General features: G+C 42.8%; 3 protein-coding genes and 2 long non-coding RNA genes across 5 annotated transcripts; all 5 read left to right on the top strand.

Moving 5' to 3' along the window:
* Window positions 1-117: 117 nt before the first annotated feature.
* On the top strand, window positions 118-761 carry LOC129374807 (uncharacterized). The gene is made up of 4 exons (XR_008607541.1): window positions 118-157; window positions 254-366; window positions 513-619; window positions 750-761. It is a non-coding gene; the product is annotated as an uncharacterized LOC129374807 (long non-coding RNA).
* A 3,597-nt stretch (window positions 762-4,358) lies between these two features.
* Window positions 4,359-11,343, top strand: LOC129374880 (uncharacterized). The gene is made up of 25 exons (XM_055053562.1): window positions 4,359-4,516; window positions 4,744-4,952; window positions 5,061-5,155; window positions 5,266-5,291; window positions 5,438-5,459; window positions 5,555-5,582; window positions 5,676-5,757; window positions 5,832-5,978; window positions 6,063-6,274; window positions 6,371-6,474; window positions 6,559-6,677; window positions 6,782-6,946; window positions 7,145-7,344; window positions 7,442-7,554; window positions 7,701-7,807; window positions 7,914-8,084; window positions 8,171-8,376; window positions 8,456-8,556; window positions 8,651-8,769; window positions 9,584-9,739; window positions 10,261-10,466; window positions 10,579-10,664; window positions 10,793-10,920; window positions 11,035-11,156; window positions 11,254-11,343. The coding sequence occupies exons 1-24, from the start codon at window positions 4,463-4,465 to the stop codon at window positions 11,149-11,151; spliced, it is 2,973 nt and encodes a 990-aa protein (XP_054909537.1). The 5' UTR covers window positions 4,359-4,462; the 3' UTR covers window positions 11,152-11,156; window positions 11,254-11,343.
* Window positions 11,260-18,031, top strand: LOC129374647 (uncharacterized). Its single transcript, XM_055053165.1, has 13 exons — window positions 11,260-11,444; window positions 11,525-11,616; window positions 12,251-12,381; window positions 12,524-12,648; window positions 12,751-12,877; window positions 14,835-15,050; window positions 15,182-15,352; window positions 15,744-15,890; window positions 16,858-16,907; window positions 16,991-17,123; window positions 17,263-17,343; window positions 17,719-17,908; window positions 18,027-18,031. The coding sequence occupies exons 2-13, from the start codon at window positions 11,535-11,537 to the stop codon at window positions 18,029-18,031; spliced, it is 1,458 nt and encodes a 485-aa protein (XP_054909140.1). The 5' UTR covers window positions 11,260-11,444; window positions 11,525-11,534.
* Window positions 18,032-18,209: 178 nt separating this feature from the next.
* LOC129374798 (uncharacterized) lies at window positions 18,210-18,970 on the top strand. The gene is made up of 4 exons (XR_008607540.1): window positions 18,210-18,242; window positions 18,344-18,464; window positions 18,586-18,766; window positions 18,953-18,970. It is a non-coding gene; the product is annotated as an uncharacterized LOC129374798 (long non-coding RNA).
* A 4-nt stretch (window positions 18,971-18,974) lies between these two features.
* LOC129374797 (mesothelin-like protein) lies at window positions 18,975-21,000 on the top strand. Its single transcript, XM_055053440.1, has 7 exons — window positions 18,975-19,107; window positions 19,175-19,308; window positions 19,389-19,521; window positions 19,600-19,694; window positions 19,887-20,082; window positions 20,435-20,488; window positions 20,587-21,000. The coding sequence occupies exons 4-7, from the start codon at window positions 19,650-19,652 to the stop codon at window positions 20,670-20,672; spliced, it is 381 nt and encodes a 126-aa protein (XP_054909415.1). The 5' UTR covers window positions 18,975-19,107; window positions 19,175-19,308; window positions 19,389-19,521; window positions 19,600-19,649; the 3' UTR covers window positions 20,673-21,000.

Here is a 21,000-nt window from a genome sequence, read left to right as displayed (position 1 = left end):
CAGGACCTACATCATCGTCGGTCCCTCTTTCCCAGAGTTCCCTGAAAAGGATCTTTTTGACTGGTTCCATGTCAAACTGGTCCCGGTTCTCCCAAGTTTCACTCCACAAATGCTCCAATGTAATCACCAACATCAACTGCACAAAATACCATGTCATGTGAGTTGTGTATCAAGGACATCGACGTTTGAAAGCTCCAAATCACAGAGAACTCTTAAGGGACCGTGTCTAAAAGATTTATTCCAATCTTTGCAGCGTGAGTGGGATGGGCAAAGTTGTGTCTGCCGTAGCTCAGGAAAGACAAGAAGAAATTGCAGCTGTTTTGCTGCAGTACCTGAAAAACTCTGCTGATGTCATCAACCGGCCAGGTAAGTTTTCCACATTGACACCGTGGCGTCTCGGCCACGGCCACGTTGATGGGAAAGTACAAATCCCTCATAAGAATTAAAACAGAAATGGACGAAATAGTCAGAGGAAAGGAAAGCTGATATGTACATACATGTATGTGCCTTAGCTTGCAGGGTAAACATCCAGACCGATTCCCAGTGGGTGGAAACAAACCTGGGCCCATTTTCTCAATACGCCACATATTTTGAGCTCAAATTCTTCAACCTCTCTCAGGTAAGCCACACATCCTACTGTAGATGCTCTGCGAGAACGCGGGCACAGTCTCCTCTTTGTGGCGGGCGCACACGCGGCGTCACATGAAAGAGAAATGAAATTCACCTGTTCTCTCGGTTTGTTTCATCAGGGAGCACTTGTGCGTTCTTTCACCCAAACAGAAAGCTGAGCTTCTGACAGATCCAGGCAGCAATGCTCTGGAGGATGCCACCCTCGTAAAGGAGGTGCTCACAAACTTGACAGAGCCCGGCAATGTGGAGCAGCTTGGTCAGTTTTTCCTGGTGTTCACACAGTCACTCCAGCAGGTAAATGCCAAACTTTAACTTTGTTATTTTGCTCCAAAGTTTTCCTTCTAGGTAAATGAAGGCATTTCAAATGATTGGCAGATCAAATGTTGGCCAAGAAATCTTTTGTGTTGGTTTCGATGAACGCAGAGTCCGAAGCTTTGCCACGGACCTTGTCCAGCTCTTTGCGGGATGCTCTTGGAATGAAAGGTCCTCCCGAGTTACAATTTTCCTGCTTTCCCTAACAGACAAACAAACCTACATCCAAAATGTGGCGGTACGAGAGACCATCTTAAACCTGACTCTGAGCAGCCTGGCTCTTAAATTTGACGACTTTGAGGTACAAGACTACCAGCTGTGGTTTCAAGTTTATTTGATTCCTGTGATAGCAAGCATCCAACCAGACAGCCTGCGGGTGATACCCGGTAACATCAGCTGTGAAGCCTACGGAGCGATGTGAGACCAAACCCCTAAGATAGGAATATGATCCTTGGCATTTGATCCACATCGAACTACGGTTCCATACCAGTCCCCTGAATGACGGTTTTCCTTCCTTCTTTTCAGAGTCACTGGCCTAATGGAAAGCCTGAAGATCCTGCCACCGCAAATTTCAATGGACGTGAGGTCAAGCCTGGAATCACTGCAGGAGGCCTTCCCAGGTACGTGTGGCCAATGCTTCGCGGAGAAATTCCTTCAGAAGCCCGGTGCAACTCTCACTTTAAGAGACATGTTTCAAGCCACGTCTAATTTCAACTTTCTTTCAAACAGATTGTGCAACACTGGATTCTTTCACGGTAAGCTAAGGCTCAAAGGTGTTTCTCACGGCAAAGAGACCCCACGTCATGTTCATTTACAGGACTAAGGGTGGCACATTGCCGTTGTATAAGTCTATGTAGCTTTTGCCACTGACCTAACAGTTGCTGCTTTGTTTGTCCCCAGTGCAAAGACACACACGTTGATGGTAAGTTTGCTGAGAATAACCCATCTATGAATTGATGAAACATATCACGTGTCAAATAGCAGTAGCTCATGCACAATTTGGTGTTTTTACAGAAAAACTCATCTGCTCCGAGGTAGACAGGTAAGCCGATGACTGTCTTATGTGATGCAGTGCTAGCAAGTGGGTTTGGCCAATGTAACCAAGCTGCATTGTTTTATGGTTACGTTGCACAGCTCTCAACTCCACGCACTGGAAGATGACAATTCTACTGAAGCCGTGTGCAACTTCACCATCACTGAACACGTCTGTGCCCCGGTAATGTTTGATTGCAAGCTGTAAACCCAAAACAACCTCACGTGCTCAGAGTTTGATTTATTTCTTCTTCAGACAAGACGACTCTCAGCAGAAAACTTGGCCACGCTCTTGAAGTGCTCTCTGGAAAGCAACAAGATGTACGTGGTGGAAGTTTGGCAGCTTCTTTTCCAAAAAGCTTCTCCCGTACTCAGACAGGCTCTGGCCTCATTCTCCGCCACGGTATATCCAGCGCCGTCGTTTCAAAAATACTGAGCGCTTTTTGGTGTCGTTTCTACATGCTACCTATCTTTCCCCAAACTCTAGGCCCCACCGCCATGAGCGCAGCCTATTCCAATCCTCTTGATGCTCTGAGAGAAGTGGTTGCTAAAAACCTCACACAGGCTCAACTGAAGAGTGAAGATTTTGTTAGAAGCTGGTTCCAGATGGATCTCGGTCCATTCCTGGCCTCCCCGTCAACAAATTTCCTCTTCTGCCTTGGCACCTACAACTTCAGCTGCCAGACCTACCAGATTGTGTAAGTACCTGGAGGACTTATTGCATGAGCGTTCGCAGTATCTCAAAGAAACTGGCAGACTCCTTTGACGTTAAAATCCCTCGCTCAAAATTTTAGCATCGGAGCATTCAGCAACCAAAGCCCACTGATGGACAACGACAGAAAGCGAGCAGTCTTTACTCACTTCATCCAACCATTCCTTTCCAGAAAGGATTTGCCAGGTAAGTGCACGCAGGCTCACCGGGCCTCCTTGGTAAAGTAGTGACTGTACACCAGGCGGTGTTCTGACTCCTGTTGTTTTGCAGACCCAGGCTGTGTGTCATCCGCCAATAGTAGTCAGCTCTGGCTACAGGCCAACTTTGGCAATTTCTCTCAATTTGCCAGCGTAGAGGATCTGCAAGCCCTTTATCCCAACTTCTCCAGTGTGAGTGACTAAAGCGGTTGACAAGATTTAAGGGGGATCTGCCGAATTTTCTACTCCAAAGTTCCACAATGACTTCAAGCTGAATTCTCGTTTTCTATCGTTGCAGGCCGAAGTCCTGTCGAAACTGTCTCCTCTCTCAGGTAGCAGAGTTTCTGCTGAGCACAGACATCTCGAATGACACACGACTTGTCGATCGAGTCTTTGAGCGACTGCAGGTTGGAAACGCTGTTGAAAACGTGGACGCATTCTTTACCAAACTTACAGAGAAGGAGGTAAGCTACACCTTCAAGTGGCACAAGAGTCCCGGTTTGAAAAGCTATGTCAATGGTATTGGAAAGCTATTCAAATCGTAATATTGCAGTAATTCATAGGACCCTACTGTTTTTGCCACTTTTCATGAGTACGACACGGTGGGCTCGCATCGTAGCAACTGAGTGGTGTTGGATTTGTCTCCTGTCATAAATATTTAGGTCCCAGAGTTTCAAGTTGACGTCAGAGATCGCATCATGAACAGGACCTACATCATCGTCGGTCCCTCTTTCCCAGAGTTCCCTGAAAAGGATCTTTTTGACTGGTTCCATGTCAAACTGGTCCCGGTTCTCCCAAGTTTCACTCCACAAATGCTCCAAGATGTAATCACCAACATCAACTGCACAAAATACCATGTCATGTGAGTTGTGTATCAAGGACATCGACGTTTTGAAAGCTCCAAATCACAGAGAACTCTTAAGGGACCGTGTCTAAAAGATTTATTCCAATCTTTGCAGCGTGAGTGGGATGGGCAAAGTTGTGTCTGCCGTAGCTCAGGAAAGACAAGAAGAAATTGCAGCTGTTTTGCTGCAGTACCTGAAAAACTCTGCTGATGTCATCAACCGGCCAGGTAAGTTTTCCACATTAACACCGTGGCGTCTCGGCCACGGCCACGTTGATGGGAAAGTACAAATCCCTCATAAGAATTAAAACAGAAATGGACGAAATAGTCAGAGGAAAGGAAAGCTGATATGTACATACATGTATGTGCCTTAGCTTGCAGGGTAAACATCCAGACCGATTCCCAGTGGGTGGAAACAAACCTGGGCCCATTTTCTCAATACGCCACATATTTTGAGCTCAAATTCTTCAACCTCTCTCAGGTAAGCCACACATCCTACTGTAGATGCTCTGCGAGAACGCGGGCACAGTCTCCTCTTTGTGGCGGGCGCACACGCGGCGTCACATGAAAGAGAAATGAAATTCACCTGTTCTCTCGGTTTGTTTCATCAGGGAGCACTTGTGAGCGTTCTTTCACCCAAACAGAAAGCTGAGCTTCTGACAGATCCAGGCAGCAATGCTCTGGAGGATGCCACCCTCGTAAAGGAGGTGCTCACAAACTTGACAGAGCCCGGCAATGTGGAGCAGCTTGGTCAGTTTTTTCCTGGTGTTCACACAGTCACTCCAGCAGGTAAATGCCAAACTTTAACTTTGTTATTTTGCTCCAAAGTTTTCCTTCTAGGTAAATGAAGGCATTTCAAATGATTGGCAGATCAAATGTTGGCCAAGAAATCTTTTGTGTTGGTTTCGATGAACGCAGAGTCCGAAGCTTTGCCACGGACCTTGTCCAGCTCTTTGCGGGATGCTCTTGGAATGAAAGGTCCTCCCGAGTTACAATTTTCCTGCTTTCCCTAACAGACAAACACAACCTACATCCAAAATGTGGCGGTACGAGAGACCATCTTAAACCTGACTCTGAGCAGCCTGGCTCTTAAATTTGACGACTTTGAGGTACAAGACTACCAGCTGTGGTTTCAAGTTTATTTGATTCCTGTGATAGCAAGCATCCAACCAGACAGCCTGCGGGTGATACCCGGTAACATCAGCTGTGAAGCCTACGGAGCGATGTGAGACCAAACCCCTAAGATAGGAATATGATCCTTGGCATTTGATCCACATCGAACTACGGTTCCATACCAGTCCCCTGAATGACGGTTTTCCTTCCTTCTTTTCAGAGTCACTGGCCTAATGGAAAGCCTGAAGATCCTGCCACCGCAAATTTCAATGGACGTGAGGTCAAGCCTGGAATCACTGCAGGAGGCCTTCCCAGGTACGTGTGGCCAATGCTTCGCGGAGAAATTCCTTCAGAAAAGCCCGGTGCAACTCTCACTTTAAGAGACATGTTCAAGCCACGTCTAATTTCAACTTTCTTTCAAACAGATTGTGCAACACTGGATTCTTTCACGGTAAGCTAAGGCTCAAAGGTGTTTCTCACGGCAAAGAGACCCCACGTCATGTTCATTTACAGGACTAGAGGGTGGCACATTGCCGTTGTATAAGTCTATGTAGCTTTTGCCACTGACCTAACAGTTGCTGCTTTGTTTGTCCCCAGTGCAAAGACACACACGTTGATGGTAAGTTTGCTGAGAATAACCCATCTATGAATTGATGAAACAACATATCACGTGTCAAATAGCAGTAGCTCATGCACAATTTTGTGTTTTTACAGAAAAACTCATCTGCTCCGAGGTAGACAGGTAAGCCGATGACTGTCTTATGTGATGCAGTGCTAGCAAGTGGGTTTGGCCAATGTAACCAAAGCTGCATTGTTTTATGGTTACGTTGCACAGCTCTCAACTCCACGCACTGGAAGATGACAATTCTACTGAAGCCGTGTGCAACTTCACCATCACTGAACACGCCTGTGCCCCGGTAAGATGTTTGATTGCAAGCTGTAAACCCAAAACAACCTCACGTGCTCAGAGTTTGATTTATTTCTTCTTCAGACAAGACGACTCTCAGCAGAAAACTTGGCCACGCTCTTGAAGTGCTCTCTGGAAAGCAACCGGATGTACGTGGTGGAAGTTTGGCAGCTTCTTTTCCAAAAAGCTTCTCCCGTACTCAGACAGGCTCTGGCCTCATTCTCCGCCACGGTATATCCAGCGCCGTCGTTTCAAAAATACTGAGCGCTTTTTGGTGTCGTTTCTACATGTTACCTATCTTTCCCCAAACTCTAGGCCCCCACCGCCATGAGCGCAGCCTATTCCAATCCTCTTGATGCTTTGAGAGAAGTGGTTGCTAAAAACCTCACACAGGCTCAACTGAAGAGTGAAGATTTTGTTAGAAGCTGGTTCCAGATGGATCTCGGTCCATTCCTGGCCTCCCCGTCAACAAATTTCCTCTTCTGCCTTGGCACCTACAACTTCAGCTGCCAGACCTACCAGATTGTGTAAGTACCTGGAGGACTTATTGCATGAGCGTTCGCAGTATCTCAAAGAAACTGGCAGACTCCTTTGACGTTAAAATCCCTCGCTCAAAATTTTAGCATCGGAGCATTCAGCAACCAAAGCCCACTGATGGACAACGACAGAAAGCGAGCAGTCTTTACTCACTTCATCCAACCATTCCTTTCCAGAAAGGATTTGCCAGGTAAGTGCACACAGGCTCACCGGGCCTCCTTGGTAAAGTAGTGACTGTACACCAGGCGGTGTTCTGACTCCTGTTGTTTTGCAGACCCAGGCTGTGTGTCATCCGCCAATAGTAGTCAGCTCTGGCTACAGGCCAACTTTGGCAATTTCTCTCAATTTGCCAGCGTAGAGGATCTGCAAGCCCTTTATCCCAACTTCTCCAGTGTGAGTGACTAAAGCGGTTGACAAGATTTAAGGGGGGATCTGCCGAATTTTCTACTCCAAAGTTCCACAATGACTTCAAGCTGAATTCTTTTCTATCGTTGCAGGCCGAAGTCCTGTCGAAACTGTCTCCCTCTCAGGTAGCAGAGTTTCTGCTGAGCACAGACATCTCGAATGACACACGACTTGTCGATCGAGTCTTTGAGCGACTGCAGGTTGGAAACGCTGTTGAAAACGTGGACGCATTCTTTACCAAACTTACAGAGAAGGAGGTAAGCTACACCTTCAAGTGGCACAAGAGTCCCGGTTTGAAAAGCTATGTCAATGGTATTGGAAAGCTATTCAAATCGTAATATTGCAGTAATTCATAGGACCCTACTGTTTTTGCCACTTTTCATGAGTACGACACGGTGGGCTCGCATCGTAGCAACTGAGTGGTGTTGGATTTGTCTCCTGTCATAAATATTTAGGTCCCAGAGTTTCAAGTTGACGTCAGAGATCGCATCATGAACAGGACCTACATCATCGTCGGTCCCTCTTTCCCAGAGTTCCCTGAAAAGGATCTTTTTGACTGGTTCCATGTCAAACTGGTCCCGGTTCTCCCAAGTTTCACTCCACAAATGCTCCAAGATGTAATCACCAACATCAACTGCACAAAATACCATGTCATGTGAGTTGTGTATCAAGGACATCGACGTTTTGAAAGCTCCAAATCACAGAGAACTCTTAAGGGACCGTGTCTAAAAGATTTATTCCAATCGTTGCAGCGTGAGTGGGATGGGCAAAGTTGTGTCTGCCGTAGCTCAGGAAAGACAAGAAGAAATTGCAGCTGTTTTGCTGCAGTACCTGAAAAACTCTGCTGATGTCATCAACCGGCCAGGTAAGTTTTCCACATTAACACCGTGGCGTCTCGGCCACGGCCACGTTGATGGGAAAGTACAAATCCCTCATAAGAATTAAAACAGAAATGGACGAAATAGTCAGAGGAAAGGAAAGCTGATATGTACATACATGTATGTGCCTTAGCTTGCAGGGTAAACATCCAGACCGATTCCCAGTGGGTGGAAACAAACCTGGGCCCATTTTCTCAATACGCCACATATTTTGAGCTCAAATTCTTCAACCTCTCTCAGGTAAATTCATGAGTATTTTTTTTATTTCATAAATTTGTGTGTGTTTAATTTACAAAGAATTACAAATATTGTCTTTCATTACATTTTTATTTTCTCTTTCTGATAGATTACCATAGCAGATTCACTTTCTTCTGGACAAAAAGCTGAATTTCTCCTTCAACCCGACATTCTTGCCAATATCTCTCTTGTCATCACTGTTTTTGAACGTTTCACTGAATCAGCTTCCTTAGAAAATCTCGAGCTGTTCTTCAGTACATTTGTTGATGGTCTAGCTCAGGTTAGATCTGTGTTTTTCATAAATATATTTTTGTGTTTCTCAGTTGACATTTAATGTTCTTACTCAATTTTCCGTTTTCTTTTTAGCAAAATCTGACTTCTGTTAACCCCAGCATGCGTGTCAATATTCTAAATCTGACAATAACAGCACTCGCACCAAAGTTCCACCTAATAAATCCCGAAGGCTTCAGGTTATGGTTCCAGGTGTACCTTCCACTCTTCCTCCCAAGCATCAAATCAACAACCTTTGAAATAATTCCCAGAAACATCTCCTGCAGTTCATACCAACAAGTGTGAGTGAAAGTTCAACCTTTCTCCCATGTTTTTTTCTTTACCTTTGGAGTAATTAAATATACATGCTTTTATTTTCAGGGTCAAGGGATTGGACAACATTATCAGCCAGCTCTCCGCAGAGCAGAACCAAGAGGTTCTAATGTTTGGATTAGATTATCTCAAAGCTCAGCTAACTTCAGGTAACCGTGTTTAATAACAGAGTAATGGTGGATTTTTTGACCCACATAAAATGCATTAATTGTTGTTCTAACCATTTGATCGATTGATATTTAGGACTTTCCTGTGTTGATGCTGAAACTAATGACAGAGGTTGGCTTGAAGACAACTTTGGTCAGTTTCGTCTTCAAGCCTCTTTTAAGAATTTTCTGTCTTTGAAGAAAGATTTCAAAGGAGTAAGTACAGGATTTTAATCCTAAAATTAGCATATTTGCACTGATTTTATGCAATTTGCGAATGTATGTTGATCAAATTGAAGTTTAGGGCTTCGATTTATAAATGCATGTGTTTGAATGTTTGTAATTCAGCAGTGAAAAGATCACTTAAACATACTTATATGTTTAAGTGGTTAATTTAATGAGATATGACTGATTATCTTTTAATAAAAGAGGTTATGAGCTATCATTTAACTTTTTCAGCATGAATGGAAGTGTAGTGAGGAGAATTGTCCTCTCTCCATCATGTTCTTGATTTATGAGGTTGAAGAAAAGTCAGTGAGTTGAATTCATAAATTTCATTTCTTAATATCAAAATACAATTGGTGCATAATTCACACTCTCCTTATGGGCAAACAGAGCAAAATGGCATCAAGCAACAGTTTGTAATTCACTTTGTTAGCCTCTGAGCTACGAGGGAGTTTCGTTTCCTTTAGCTTTAGCTTTGCACGCCTGCTCTTTGTGAATGCATGTATGTGGATACGAACATGGAAATAGCTAAAGGAGACAGAGGAAAACAGAACTATTTATTCTCAACAGGAGAAAACTGCTGATGTCATCAACCGGCCAGGGATGGGGATTTCTAGGAAGAGTTTGAGGTTTTATGTGTCATGCTGTCATCTGCTGATGATTGTTTTGTTAATCTGTAGCAGTGGCTTGCTTATCGAAATGAAACAATGTTTAAATTGAATATTCTGCTGCTGAACTTCGGTGAACAGCTGGGCTCCTAACAGTTGAATTCTTTCTCAAATGATTCATGACTTTTTGTGTTTAGGTTGAGGTGGCAGATCTTCTCACTTTCGGTCAGCTGAAGGAGCTTGCAGCAATCCCTTCCCAGCTGAACGGAACGCAAGATGTGACAAAAGTCATGATGTTCATCGAGCCGGCTGACTTTGCTGCTTTCTTTGATTCACTTGCTCAAGCAGTTGCGGTAAACAAAGCTGACCTTTCACCTTCTGCTCAGTCATAAAAGTTTTGCTGCTTAAAGGTTGCTGGGTTCTTTTAAGAGATTGTTGAAGATTTACAGAACTTTTAACAAACTTAAACTGTCAATATTTTAAAAACAGAGTAAAGTGAACATTCATTTGATTTATTCATAATTTTCATCTAAAAGTCAAAACTTCAAATATCACTCACATTTCTGGCATCATTTCCTAATCATGATGTTTCAGTCACATCACATTGTTATCAAAAACTAAAGATTATTTAAAGTAAATACCCAACTTCTACATTTTACTCCAAAACATGAAAGATGTGACTTCACCAGATACAGCAGCAGATACACTATCACTTGACATTACACTGAAAAAGTCAAGACTAGAAAATGTACAATTTGCATTCAGCACAATTTGGATGCTTCAATACAGACACAATCAGTCTGTAAAATGGATTGTATATTATTATTATTAAAAATAATACATTCTGATCTTAGTTTGATTGTATTTCCTGCAGAGCCTGTCAATGAACTACACACAGGAAGTGAAATCTGCCTTCCTCCAGTCGGTTTTTGACAGGGGGGCTCTTCCAGCTGTCAGTGACGAAGACTTCCTGCAGTGGCTAAGGCGACTGCAGCCGTTACTCATCGACCTTTCTCCAGATCTGGTGCCCCGCTTTGTCAGTCTGGCAGCAAACAGGAGCTGTGCCATCAGCCAGGAGACGTAAGGACTCAAATGATCCAAACAAGTTTGCAGGAAACAGAAAACAGTGACTGAACTGTAGAGTTCTGCTAGAGCATTTTCTAACTGATGAATTCATCTCATGTTTATTCAGGATAAATGTGCTTGACACCATACAGACAACACTCAGCAACAACACTAAATCTGAGGTCTACAGAAACATCCTCATTTTCCTCCAAGGTTTGTCTATCAAAGTGCTGCACAGCACCTGACTTACCAGAACTAGAAACAGGAGTGCGGTCTGCTCCACATGTGTTTGTTTTTATTGCATCTATGTGTAAAATATTGTAACATACTTTGCGACACAGATCCAACGCCGCTGAGGTGTTACAGTGGTGGAAGCCTCTACCTCTTCCTGCACAACATTTTCCTCAGCTTTGGATTTCCTGATCTGATGACGTTCATATCTCTTCTGCCACCAAAGCGCGAGTCAGAGGTACACAACAAAAGAATGAGTTGATTTGTGTTGTCAGGTTTAGTAGCAAGGTGGAAATGAAGTGTTACGTCTGCAACTGAGAATGGAAACATGTTTTTATTTTTCTGTTTCCAGCTCCTAAATACCATCAGCACCTCAGAGCTGAGTCAGCTCCTCAATCAGCCTGGCACAATCAATAACAGTTCAGGCATCTGCATCATCTTCAGCAACTACAACAACACTCCTTCCTAGAAAACGTATGTCCCCATCTCAAATTTAAATGCATAGCAACATCTATGGGTGAATCAGGCTGTGTTCTCCTCACTGTTTGATATTTCTGTACAACACCTGCAGGAGGACGTCCCAGATGATGTGAGGAGGATCATCCTTCCCTGTGTTTGGCCTTTGGCTCTGAGCAGCAACAGAAGATCTGAGGTTGATCTGTGGTTTAACGTACGTTTGAGGAACTATCTGAAGTTCCTCACCAAGGATCTCATCAGCTTCAACAAAGTGCAGAACGCCTCATGTCTCTCCTTCCAGAAACTGTGAGTCACTGTCTCATATTGTCGTAACATTGACAAAGGATCCCCATGGAACCACATTTCCATTGCTTCCTGTTCCACAGGGTGTCGTTCATGGGAACGAACTTCACCTACAGCAGTTCAGACTTTGGACAGCCAGATGTGTACACCACCATCAGAAGCTACCTCGGTGCTGGTGAGATTTTGGAGAAATCTCATGTCACATGAGATCTTAAGTCTGTCTTTTACACTTTAAGAATAGATTTTTGATCAGTTGGTGTTGTTACATCCCAAGGCAGTCGAGAGGTACAGGAAGGGGAAGTAACAAATGACCAGGGAATGAAGAGGCAAAATCAGGTTTTATTTAAAAAATAAGTCAGGAAGAATTCTGAGAATCCTGAGGAAAAAATGAGAGTAAATAACGAAATCCAGGGTTTTTAATAAAACACAATCCTCTAGCAAACTAACCTGGGAGAAACCATGAACCTGGTGTCTTCACAAACATGGACACACTCGTCTACTAGCCTGGAAAAATCAAAGCACCACAAAGCTGCAGCACACAAGCTACCAGTTGGCCAAGAGGCCCTGCAATCAGGGGCCCACCGAGCTTCATACTCTGTTCATCATGAGGCAGAGAGGAACCAGCTGCTGCTGCTGCAGAGCAGCAACCTGGAATGAACAAACACCACAGCATGTAACAGTGTTTATGCACTGAGGCAGTAATAAGCCCATGAAAAGTTTGATTTAGGAAACAGAAAACATCATTTACATTTTAATGACATTAGTGAAGTCTGCTGCCTAAAACACTGAAAGTCTCTGTTTTTCCTCAGAACCTGTGACCAGATGCTCCAACCTCACAGACCCAGACCTGAACTCCACCTCCTGGTTTGTCAACTACATTGGCAGCTTTGTGATATTTATCACTCTGGATGATTTCAAAAGCTTTGTCAACACCTCCCAGGTATTTCTGAAACTTTCAATTTGCAACTTACCAACAAACAAAATCAGAAATTTACAAACCTGCTGACCTGAGCTGTGTGATCCAGCAGGTTTCGTCTGAATGTCTTTGACCTGTTTTGTGTTTTCCTCATCTATTTTTGAAGCTGAATGTGTTCTTGGAGGATAAGGCTAATCTGGAGCTCTTTAACAACGCAGCGATCCCACAAGATGTAACAGACTACTACATCTTGCAGCTTTATGAGTTCTACCCGACCTTTGGACTCTTTATGTAACTATCCACCAGTTTGAAAAGAAAACATTATTATTACAAGAAAGTAATGTTTTATTCATTTTACTAAAATCATTCTTCAACATGTCACCTTTCATTCAGGCTCCCTGGGTCTTTAATCTGTTCGCCTGACGTCCCCAGCTCGTCATTTGCTTCTCTTAATGAGGCTGATACGATGGCCATCTTGGACAAGCTGAAGAAATTCTGCAACAGCACAGAGAATCCTGAGGTACCAAATGTTACAGAGGTTCTATGACCTGCAGCAATATGCTTTCTCTTTATTTCATTCAAGATTTCTCTTTTGATTGCAGTTATGCATTTAAATTCAGAAAAACAAGATGAAAAGCAAATATTGTCTGTACAGTGGACCCCTGTATAGACAATGATGGGGGTTAGGAACCACTGCTGTCTGCTGAAATACCAAAACTTGAGAGCCCATTAAAAATGGTCCTAACTGATTATTTCAGTATATTCCCATAGTTCAGTTTATGTATCCATTTGTTATTGGGCAAAAGGTGAGGTCACAAATCACCAGTCCGTCACAGGGCAACACCGAGACAGGAAACCAGGCACGCAATGTCCCGACACCTAAAGACGACTTTCAGAAACCATCTGTGGGTTTTGGACGCAGCTTTCTCCATGTAGAACATCCATGAAGTGATCCTCCTCACATCAGTTCAGTGACTAGATTAGGAAACAGGTGTGGCATTGAGCAGCCTGTTCATCACCAAATATATCCTAATATGCATTAATACTCAGTGGAAACCATCGTAGCACTACAGCTGAAGCTAATATCCATGGACTTCCTTATCACTCTTGGGGTTTTAGCCAATCAGCGCCGAGGAAAATTCATGGCACTCTTACATTGACTGCTTTGCAAATCCCAGCCAATAGCATGACCACTAGTATTGCATCTAGGTATTTCAGCTTCCTAATCAAATATGTTAGGATAAGCTGTTGGAAAAAATCAGGCTCATTTTCCATGAATAATTTGCTGAATTTGCAAATTCTTAGGTGCAAAGAGGCGGTACCACTGACCAACGCCTACTGAGCTTTAGTTTCAGTCACTGATGTAACTTCCTATAGAAATCCCTTGTGACGGTCCGGCTCAGAAGACTGCAACAAGGAACTGGGAGGACATGACAACAAGAACCATTTCAAGCCCTTCAGAGACATTTATTTATAAGAATGATTGTCTTGGGGTAATGGGCAGCAACCCAACAACCACTACCACCCCCAGCTCCCTCCCCTGGTCCTCCACCTGGTGCAGATCTCACTCAGTCATGGAGTGGATGGCCCACGCAGGTCTCGGCTTCTGCACCCACACCGTGTCAAGCGACCTCCGCGCCATCTGGCCCCGCCTCCAGCTCTGGATCTCATTTGCCACGAGTGGAATGGGCGCTCCATAAATACGAGCTGGTGGACACATGACCATAATTGAAAGACAATTAACCGGCCTGTTGGGTTTATTTTGTTTTCCAACCTGCAAGAATCAAGCAAAGACACAAATGACTTTTCTGCAGAAGAGGGAAGAAGAGCTCAATGCAGAGAACCGCTGCCAAACGCTGTCTGGGATCAACTCCACCGGCTCTCAGTCCCCAACTGCCTTTTATTATGTGAATAGACAAAGTTGGCTTTTTCACACAGTCATGCAAACAATTGACCAATACCCTATCCTACAGGATGTTCTGGAAGTCTTCCGTTGACATCCCCGTACAAGGACACAAGGATGACCGCTATCAGGATACAGACAAAGATCAGAGCAGCTCGTAACACAAAGATGTGTAAAACATCTCTAACCCTTAAGAGAAAAGCTGAAAACAGTTCAGAGTACAGCATAAGAGAAAGGAGTCAAGAAAACAACACAGAGAATAATAATATGAAAACATAACTTTTCAAATAAAAGTAAATGAACTAAGATAATAATTTTCCTAACACGGCCACATTGCAACACAGCAGGGAGCCATCACACCGTTCTATAAATCTGGGTTCATTTAAACCCTCCAGGTTCAGATGTGTTGATCTGCTCACCAAATGATCATTGATACAAAGGAAGTACTGATGGTAGAATTCTTAAACTATGAAAATGCAACATAAAACAGTTATATATACTTAATAGATGTAAAGGGATGTTTTGACCAGAAATTCAGTTCACAGCCGTTAATGATGTGTGTTTTATAAAACAGAGATCTGCGGCTCTGGCATCCAACATCAAGGTCATCACAGCGCAAACATTTAAAGACCTTGGAAGTGCGTCTTCTGGCCTCACAAACAGCCAGATCCTGTCTGTGTCTCCTGCGGTTCTGCTTTTGTCTTTGTCCACCCTGAGCTCAGTGAACAGCTGGGGACTGGACCAGGCCAGCAACATCATCCACTCCATCACCTCCTCCTCGGCCTTTCCGGTACCAGCCCATAATAATCACATCTTTAATTCTTTTATCCATGAAGTGTAGACTAAATATATCTTGATAGATTAGAAAGTTCCCTGCAATCAGCTTCCAGTTCACTGATCAGGTTTTTACTGAACTGACAGGTCAACAGCGCAGCCTCTCTGGAGTTTCTGGGGACTCTGATCATTGGACTTCCTTCAAAGTCAATCAACAGCATCTCAGCTTCTGAAATACTCAGCGCCTCCACGAACCCGACGCTTGTTTCCAACATGCTGGAAGCCCCGAAGGTCGTCCAGGACGCTTTTATCAGAAAGGTAAAAAGATGAAACTTCATTCATGATCATCTATTCAGAACATTGTGTGAATAAAAAAATCTGCCAGAGTTCTTAGTTGAGATTGGGAAAGTATTTGTGTAGAAAATGCAGGTATTTTAATATGTATGTTTTATTTGAATCTTTATTTATAAATGAAATATACACAATGAAACATCGACTGAAAGTTGTGCATCAAGTTGAAGCGACTAAAATGTTCCACATGTGTAGCTTTTCAGCCTGATGCTGTTAAAACATGACAGTTCTACTCATTAGATTTAAAGACAAGCTTTGTTATAGTGTCCAAAAAGTGAAACGACTCAAGAACTGGTAGAACTTTTTCTCTTGTTTACTGCTGCGTGAATGGAGAATCTAATGCCTGTTCTCCATCCAGATCATTTCTGTGGACTCCAGTCCAGCCAAAGTGGTGGAGAACGTCCCGGATGCCTTGGCAGCAGAGATCCCACCCGTCCTGCTGGTGTTTCCTGAGGGAACTGCCAACATCACCGCAATAAACAAGAAGACGTGGACCGCAGATCAGGTCAGTGTTTTCTGTTTGATGCAGAATGGAAAATAGTGTGAAGCAGATTCTGGCTGCCAGTGGATTCATTTGAAACATGAGCAATCTCCCCAAAGCTAAATTTGTTAGAGACAAACTATATTAAATACGCAAAGGTAACACAAAAGTTGGAGACTTCTACTGCTGTCAACATGTCTCATATATTTTTCTTAGAAATGTGAGGAACATTTTTTATGCTACCTGAACACATGCAGAAAGTTTAGGTGAGGAATTAAGTGCAGCAAAGCATCAACATGGACCATAATCAACCAGAACCGGCTGTGGCTGATCGTACAATTTTAACCTTTTAAAACAATGCAAACAAATCTCAGGTCAAGTCTGTACTTTCTATTTTTAATGTTTTGGAACAATATGAAATCAAAGCAATCTTAGAAATGAAAAATATTCTTTGTTTACCACTGATGAAAGTAAAAATAATAATTATATACACTTAAATATTTTGTAATGTGACTCAGAAAAAACAACTGTTATCTTATAGTTCTTTGTATTTCATTTCATTGACTTGCAGTTTCTGTTCAGACAGTTTAACGCCAAGCAAACCTGAATTTATTCCTTTGCTTTTCAAATTTAGAAAACAGAAGCTCAACTAACATCTTTATGAAAATAATGTGATGTTATCATTCTTACATTAGTAGTTTTACTAGTTCATTTGAAGGTTTAATTTGTTAAAATGTGTGTAAAACATCACTAACCTTTCTTCAACCATGCAGATGTTTTTGCAGATGGTCTTAATTCTCTTTAGAAGTTTTTCCTCTTTCTTTGTGTCGTTCTGAAAACAAAGGCCAGAACACATGGAAGGAGCTTTGCTATGTCTTCCCCTTTTGCAAAACAACACTTGGTTTGAAAACCAAAATGTTGTCTGTGGTTTTCTTTTACGTAGGTTAAGAAAATACTTACCAGTCTTAAACTTTTTTTCTTGCTTTTTCAGTCCACCATGTTTTTTGCGACGCTGTCTGAGCCACAATTTGACACTGAGCAGTAAGTGAACAAACCTACCAACCCTGGTATTTAGTGTGAATCTTTGAATATCTCGGTGTAATTTTTCTGACTTCTCTCTGCAGGCTTTCTCCATCTGTGCTGCAAGGCTTCACATGCGGCACAGTTCAGAAAATGTCTAAAGCCAAAATCAAGCAGATGATCCGTGCCTGCAGGCCGAGGAAAGGCAGAGCCAAGGTGGACCTGAAGGAACCTCAGGTAAGTTCTGCTGCCTCTAGATCAAGATTTAAATAGAGTTTCGGGTTACAATTTATCGAGTGGCAAGATTTGAAATGAAACATAAGCTGCAGTTATAAGAACCAGTTTTCCATCCTTGTACTCACATTGTGACCTCCAGCTGACCTGCATGCACAACCTAATCCGTGACGACCTCTCTCAGAACTTCACTGATTACCCTTCAGACATGCTCTCTACTGGAGTGAGTCCCTCTGCACCTAATTATTGTAACTATTGTGCCAGTTGTTTGGAAAAGTTGTCTGATCCTTTTATTGATTTATTTTTTTACAACAATCTCCACCAACAGCTCCAAAAATGTCCAGAAAGCAAACTGCAGGTCCTACTTCTCTGCCCTGGGTGCAGCAGACTTCTCTGTGGCCTCCAGCACCTTGAACAAGGGCCCACAGAAGTTGAGGGAAGCTAGAGACGCTTGGTGAGATCCAACAAAACAGACAATATACAGAGAGCCTACCTGCAGCATGCGTCAGAGCACACATTACACATGTGCCTCAAATTAATCTTCTACAGTAGAGTGATGAAACGTCTTCACTGATTTGAATGTTTTTCCCTGTTTCAGGGGATCAGTGGCCAAAGCCTGAGCAGAGACAATGTGGAGGTCCTGGGGAACATGGTCTGCACTCTGGATAGATCCGACATTGAGAACTCAGATCCTCTCATCCTGGAAAAACTCAAAGCCTGCAAAGACCTCTCTGCCAGCCAAGTGGCTGCTATGGAAACACTGCTGCTGTTGGGAAAACACAATACGGGTACTAAAGAAATTAATCCAGTCATTTAGTCTGCAGGGAAAAATGATTCGACTTCTGTTGTCCGACATTTTAATACAAGTTGAGATAAAGTGGGCTCTTTATTACATCTAACGTCCAGGCTGACCAGGATGGATATCACAGCAACTCACCAGGCAACAATTAGTCAGTTGCTTGTTGTCTGAATGATGACTGAGTATATTTCAATATTTTTTAGATGTCTCATATTTGAACAAACTTTTTTTCAGAGCTGTAAACAGCTGGGACCAACAGACGCTGGAGGGGCTGGGAACACTTCCTTGTATTAACAAGAAAAATCTGGACAAATTTCCCAGCTGTAAGTCTGATGAGATTAAGATGATGATGACATAAATTCATCTAACAACTCATTTGTCTTTCATGAAAGAACTAACTGTCATTTTATTGATACTTTGTCAGGCAACACAGAAAAGATTCCTTAAGGGTTTCATGCCTGACCTAAGGAAACAAAAAACTCAGAAGATGAAGCTCAAGAACCTGTTTTCAGAGCTCAGGCCTACAGTAGCAAAACGAGGAGCAGGTAAAAGCAGCTACTGAAGACAAGACTGCAAGATTTCCTAAATGATTTAAGATTAAGTTATTTAAGTGGAATAAATTAGTTGCAAACTAAACCCCAACTCTTTTTCTCCAACTTTTACAAGGATGCTCTGAGGGCAACATCACCCAGGTGACTGTTAGCGACCCGTCTTTCCCCTTTGGCTACGACGTGACGCAGTTCGACCTCTGCCTGGACGTTCCGTTCTAAAAGACAACCTCTACACTATCTGCCAGAAAGTGGATGATGATGACTTCCAGAAAATCCTTCTGAAGAAGCTCAACCAGGTAACTTGTGCTAGTTTGGTCAAAAAGCGCTATGTGCTTTATGACCAACAGACCCAGTGGCCATCATGAGATGGCAGGCATTTCATCAGCCTGAGACAAATTAATGAGCATCATATTATTTTCATGCATTAAGATTTGACTTCATATTCAACACTTTGCTCTTATAATTTCATAATCTCCTTCCAGGCATTCCCATCTGGAGTCCTGATCAGGAAGTACGGATGCTTGCTTCAGTCTCTCGCACAGCAACACTTGATGACATCTCTAAGTGGAACGTCACTGAACTGGATACCTTGGCAGCTCTGATGAAACCTGAAGATGGAACATGGCAGACGGCACAGGTACAGCAAAACTCTCATTTGACTGGAATTGGGTAACTTGATGAGTTTTACTTTATGCTACATATAGAGCAAAGCAATCATCACCAAATACCTGAATACCTCTGGAAATTCACTGGGCCGCAGTGAACTGAACATTATTGACTCCAACCTGTGCTCACTGGACGCCAGCACGTTACAGACCATCACAGCAGACAGTATCAGGTTGGTGTCAGCATGGATATAACAAATATATCCACTGTGGGCGTGAAAGTAACACTGAATGCCTCTTTATCTGTTGTCAGAAATGCCAAGCATCTAGATGTGGCATCATGTTCAACTGAGCAGAAGAGAGTCCTCTATGAGATCAGCAACACTCCTTCAGTGTCCATCGTGATAATCCCATTAACTTTTTTAACCTGGTTAAAGGCTATCTAGGTGAGCATGCCTGGTAACTGCCTAAGTATACAAGTAAAGACCCTTCAGTAATTTAGCCTTCCTATTTCTGGTCGGTAGGTGGAGCACCTCAAGCAGATATTGCAGCATTATCAAGTCAGAACATCAGCATGGATGTCAACACTTTCAGGAGTCTGGATATCAACGTGATAACTGTAAGTTCACATGTGAACAAACCATACCAGAAAAGTGTCTGTGTGAGAGGTACCAGTGGATGGAAAGTCATTTTAGTGGCCAAAGCTGCAAAACCAGCCTCAGCTTAGTGCATTTACTTACAGTAACTGTGTGGTCCTGAAAAGGAAAGATCCTCACATAAATCTTCCTGTGTTTGTTTTTTTCCAACACAGTATCTGACTGTGGCCAACGTGAAAGGTCTGATGGGTGAAAACCTCCGAGATCTCAAGCTGTTTGAGAATGATACTGTGGTCCAGACCTGGGTGAACCTACAGCGACAGTCTGACCTGGACACACTCGGTTTGAATCTAACCACCACTAGGGCCGACTCCACAGTACCAACCGCTACAAACAGCACCGAGCCACAGGGTAAAACTATCACCTTTCTCTTTGAAAGTGGTCCAGGTTGGAATCAGAAACGGTGGGTGATGCTGTGTTTCAATCTGAAATTCAGCTAAACTGTTGCTTAAAATGAAAAAAATATTTTGCCATCATCTGTGTTTTCTGTACTGAACAGTTTTCATTTGTAACTGTTGGAGCTCTGTGAGCTAAAGGACAAATTAGACATCTCACAGATCTCATGTGATTAAATAACAATTCTAATGATTCATCTTGTTTCATTTAAGTGTCTGCAGTAACGTGGTGTCAAAGGTCTTCTGTTGTAGTTTTACTGTTTACAGCCACTAGGGGGCGCCTCTAACAAGCTTCATTCTTTGTTTAGGAAACACAAACAGTTCAAGTACAACCCCAGCCAGTACAGCAATATCATCCCAACGTGAGCATACTTTACTTACCTTAAATCATTTCTAAAGATTCAGCTGTAGAGTTTAAATCAGGAATGTTGTAAACGGACTGTGTTTGTTTGATTTACAGCTGCAGCCACTAATGGTGTCCTGGAGTTCACAAAATCACCAGCCTCTGCTCTCCTGACCGCTCTGCTCACACTGCTCTACAAATAATCCTACAAGCAGCCTGAGAGCCCCACTGCTGCAATAACTCAGGCAATGCTATTGTCACCATTAGCTCTTATTTACTCACATGCACAAAAATACTTCATCTCACCTTTTTGATGTCTTTATAAGCGTCATGAAATTAATCTGTCTCAGAAGAATCATTCAAATCTTTACATAATTTGTTCATGGAAATTAGGGAAAAACTTGTAAAAAACATTCAAATCATGATACAAATTCATTGCATTGGTTTTTATCCTTTCAAATGTAAATCTTTTCTTTCTGTATTTTAAACACCAAAGCTATTATTTAAATTAATAAATGCACATTAACATCA

This window comes from Poeciliopsis prolifica, unplaced genomic scaffold (genome assembly GCF_027474105.1).
Source record: "Poeciliopsis prolifica strain line A6 unplaced genomic scaffold, Auburn_PproV2 SCAFFOLD037, whole genome shotgun sequence".
Lineage (NCBI taxonomy): Eukaryota > Metazoa > Chordata > Actinopteri > Cyprinodontiformes > Poeciliidae > Poeciliopsis > Poeciliopsis prolifica.
This window is presented reverse-complemented; position numbering and strand designations above follow the sequence as displayed.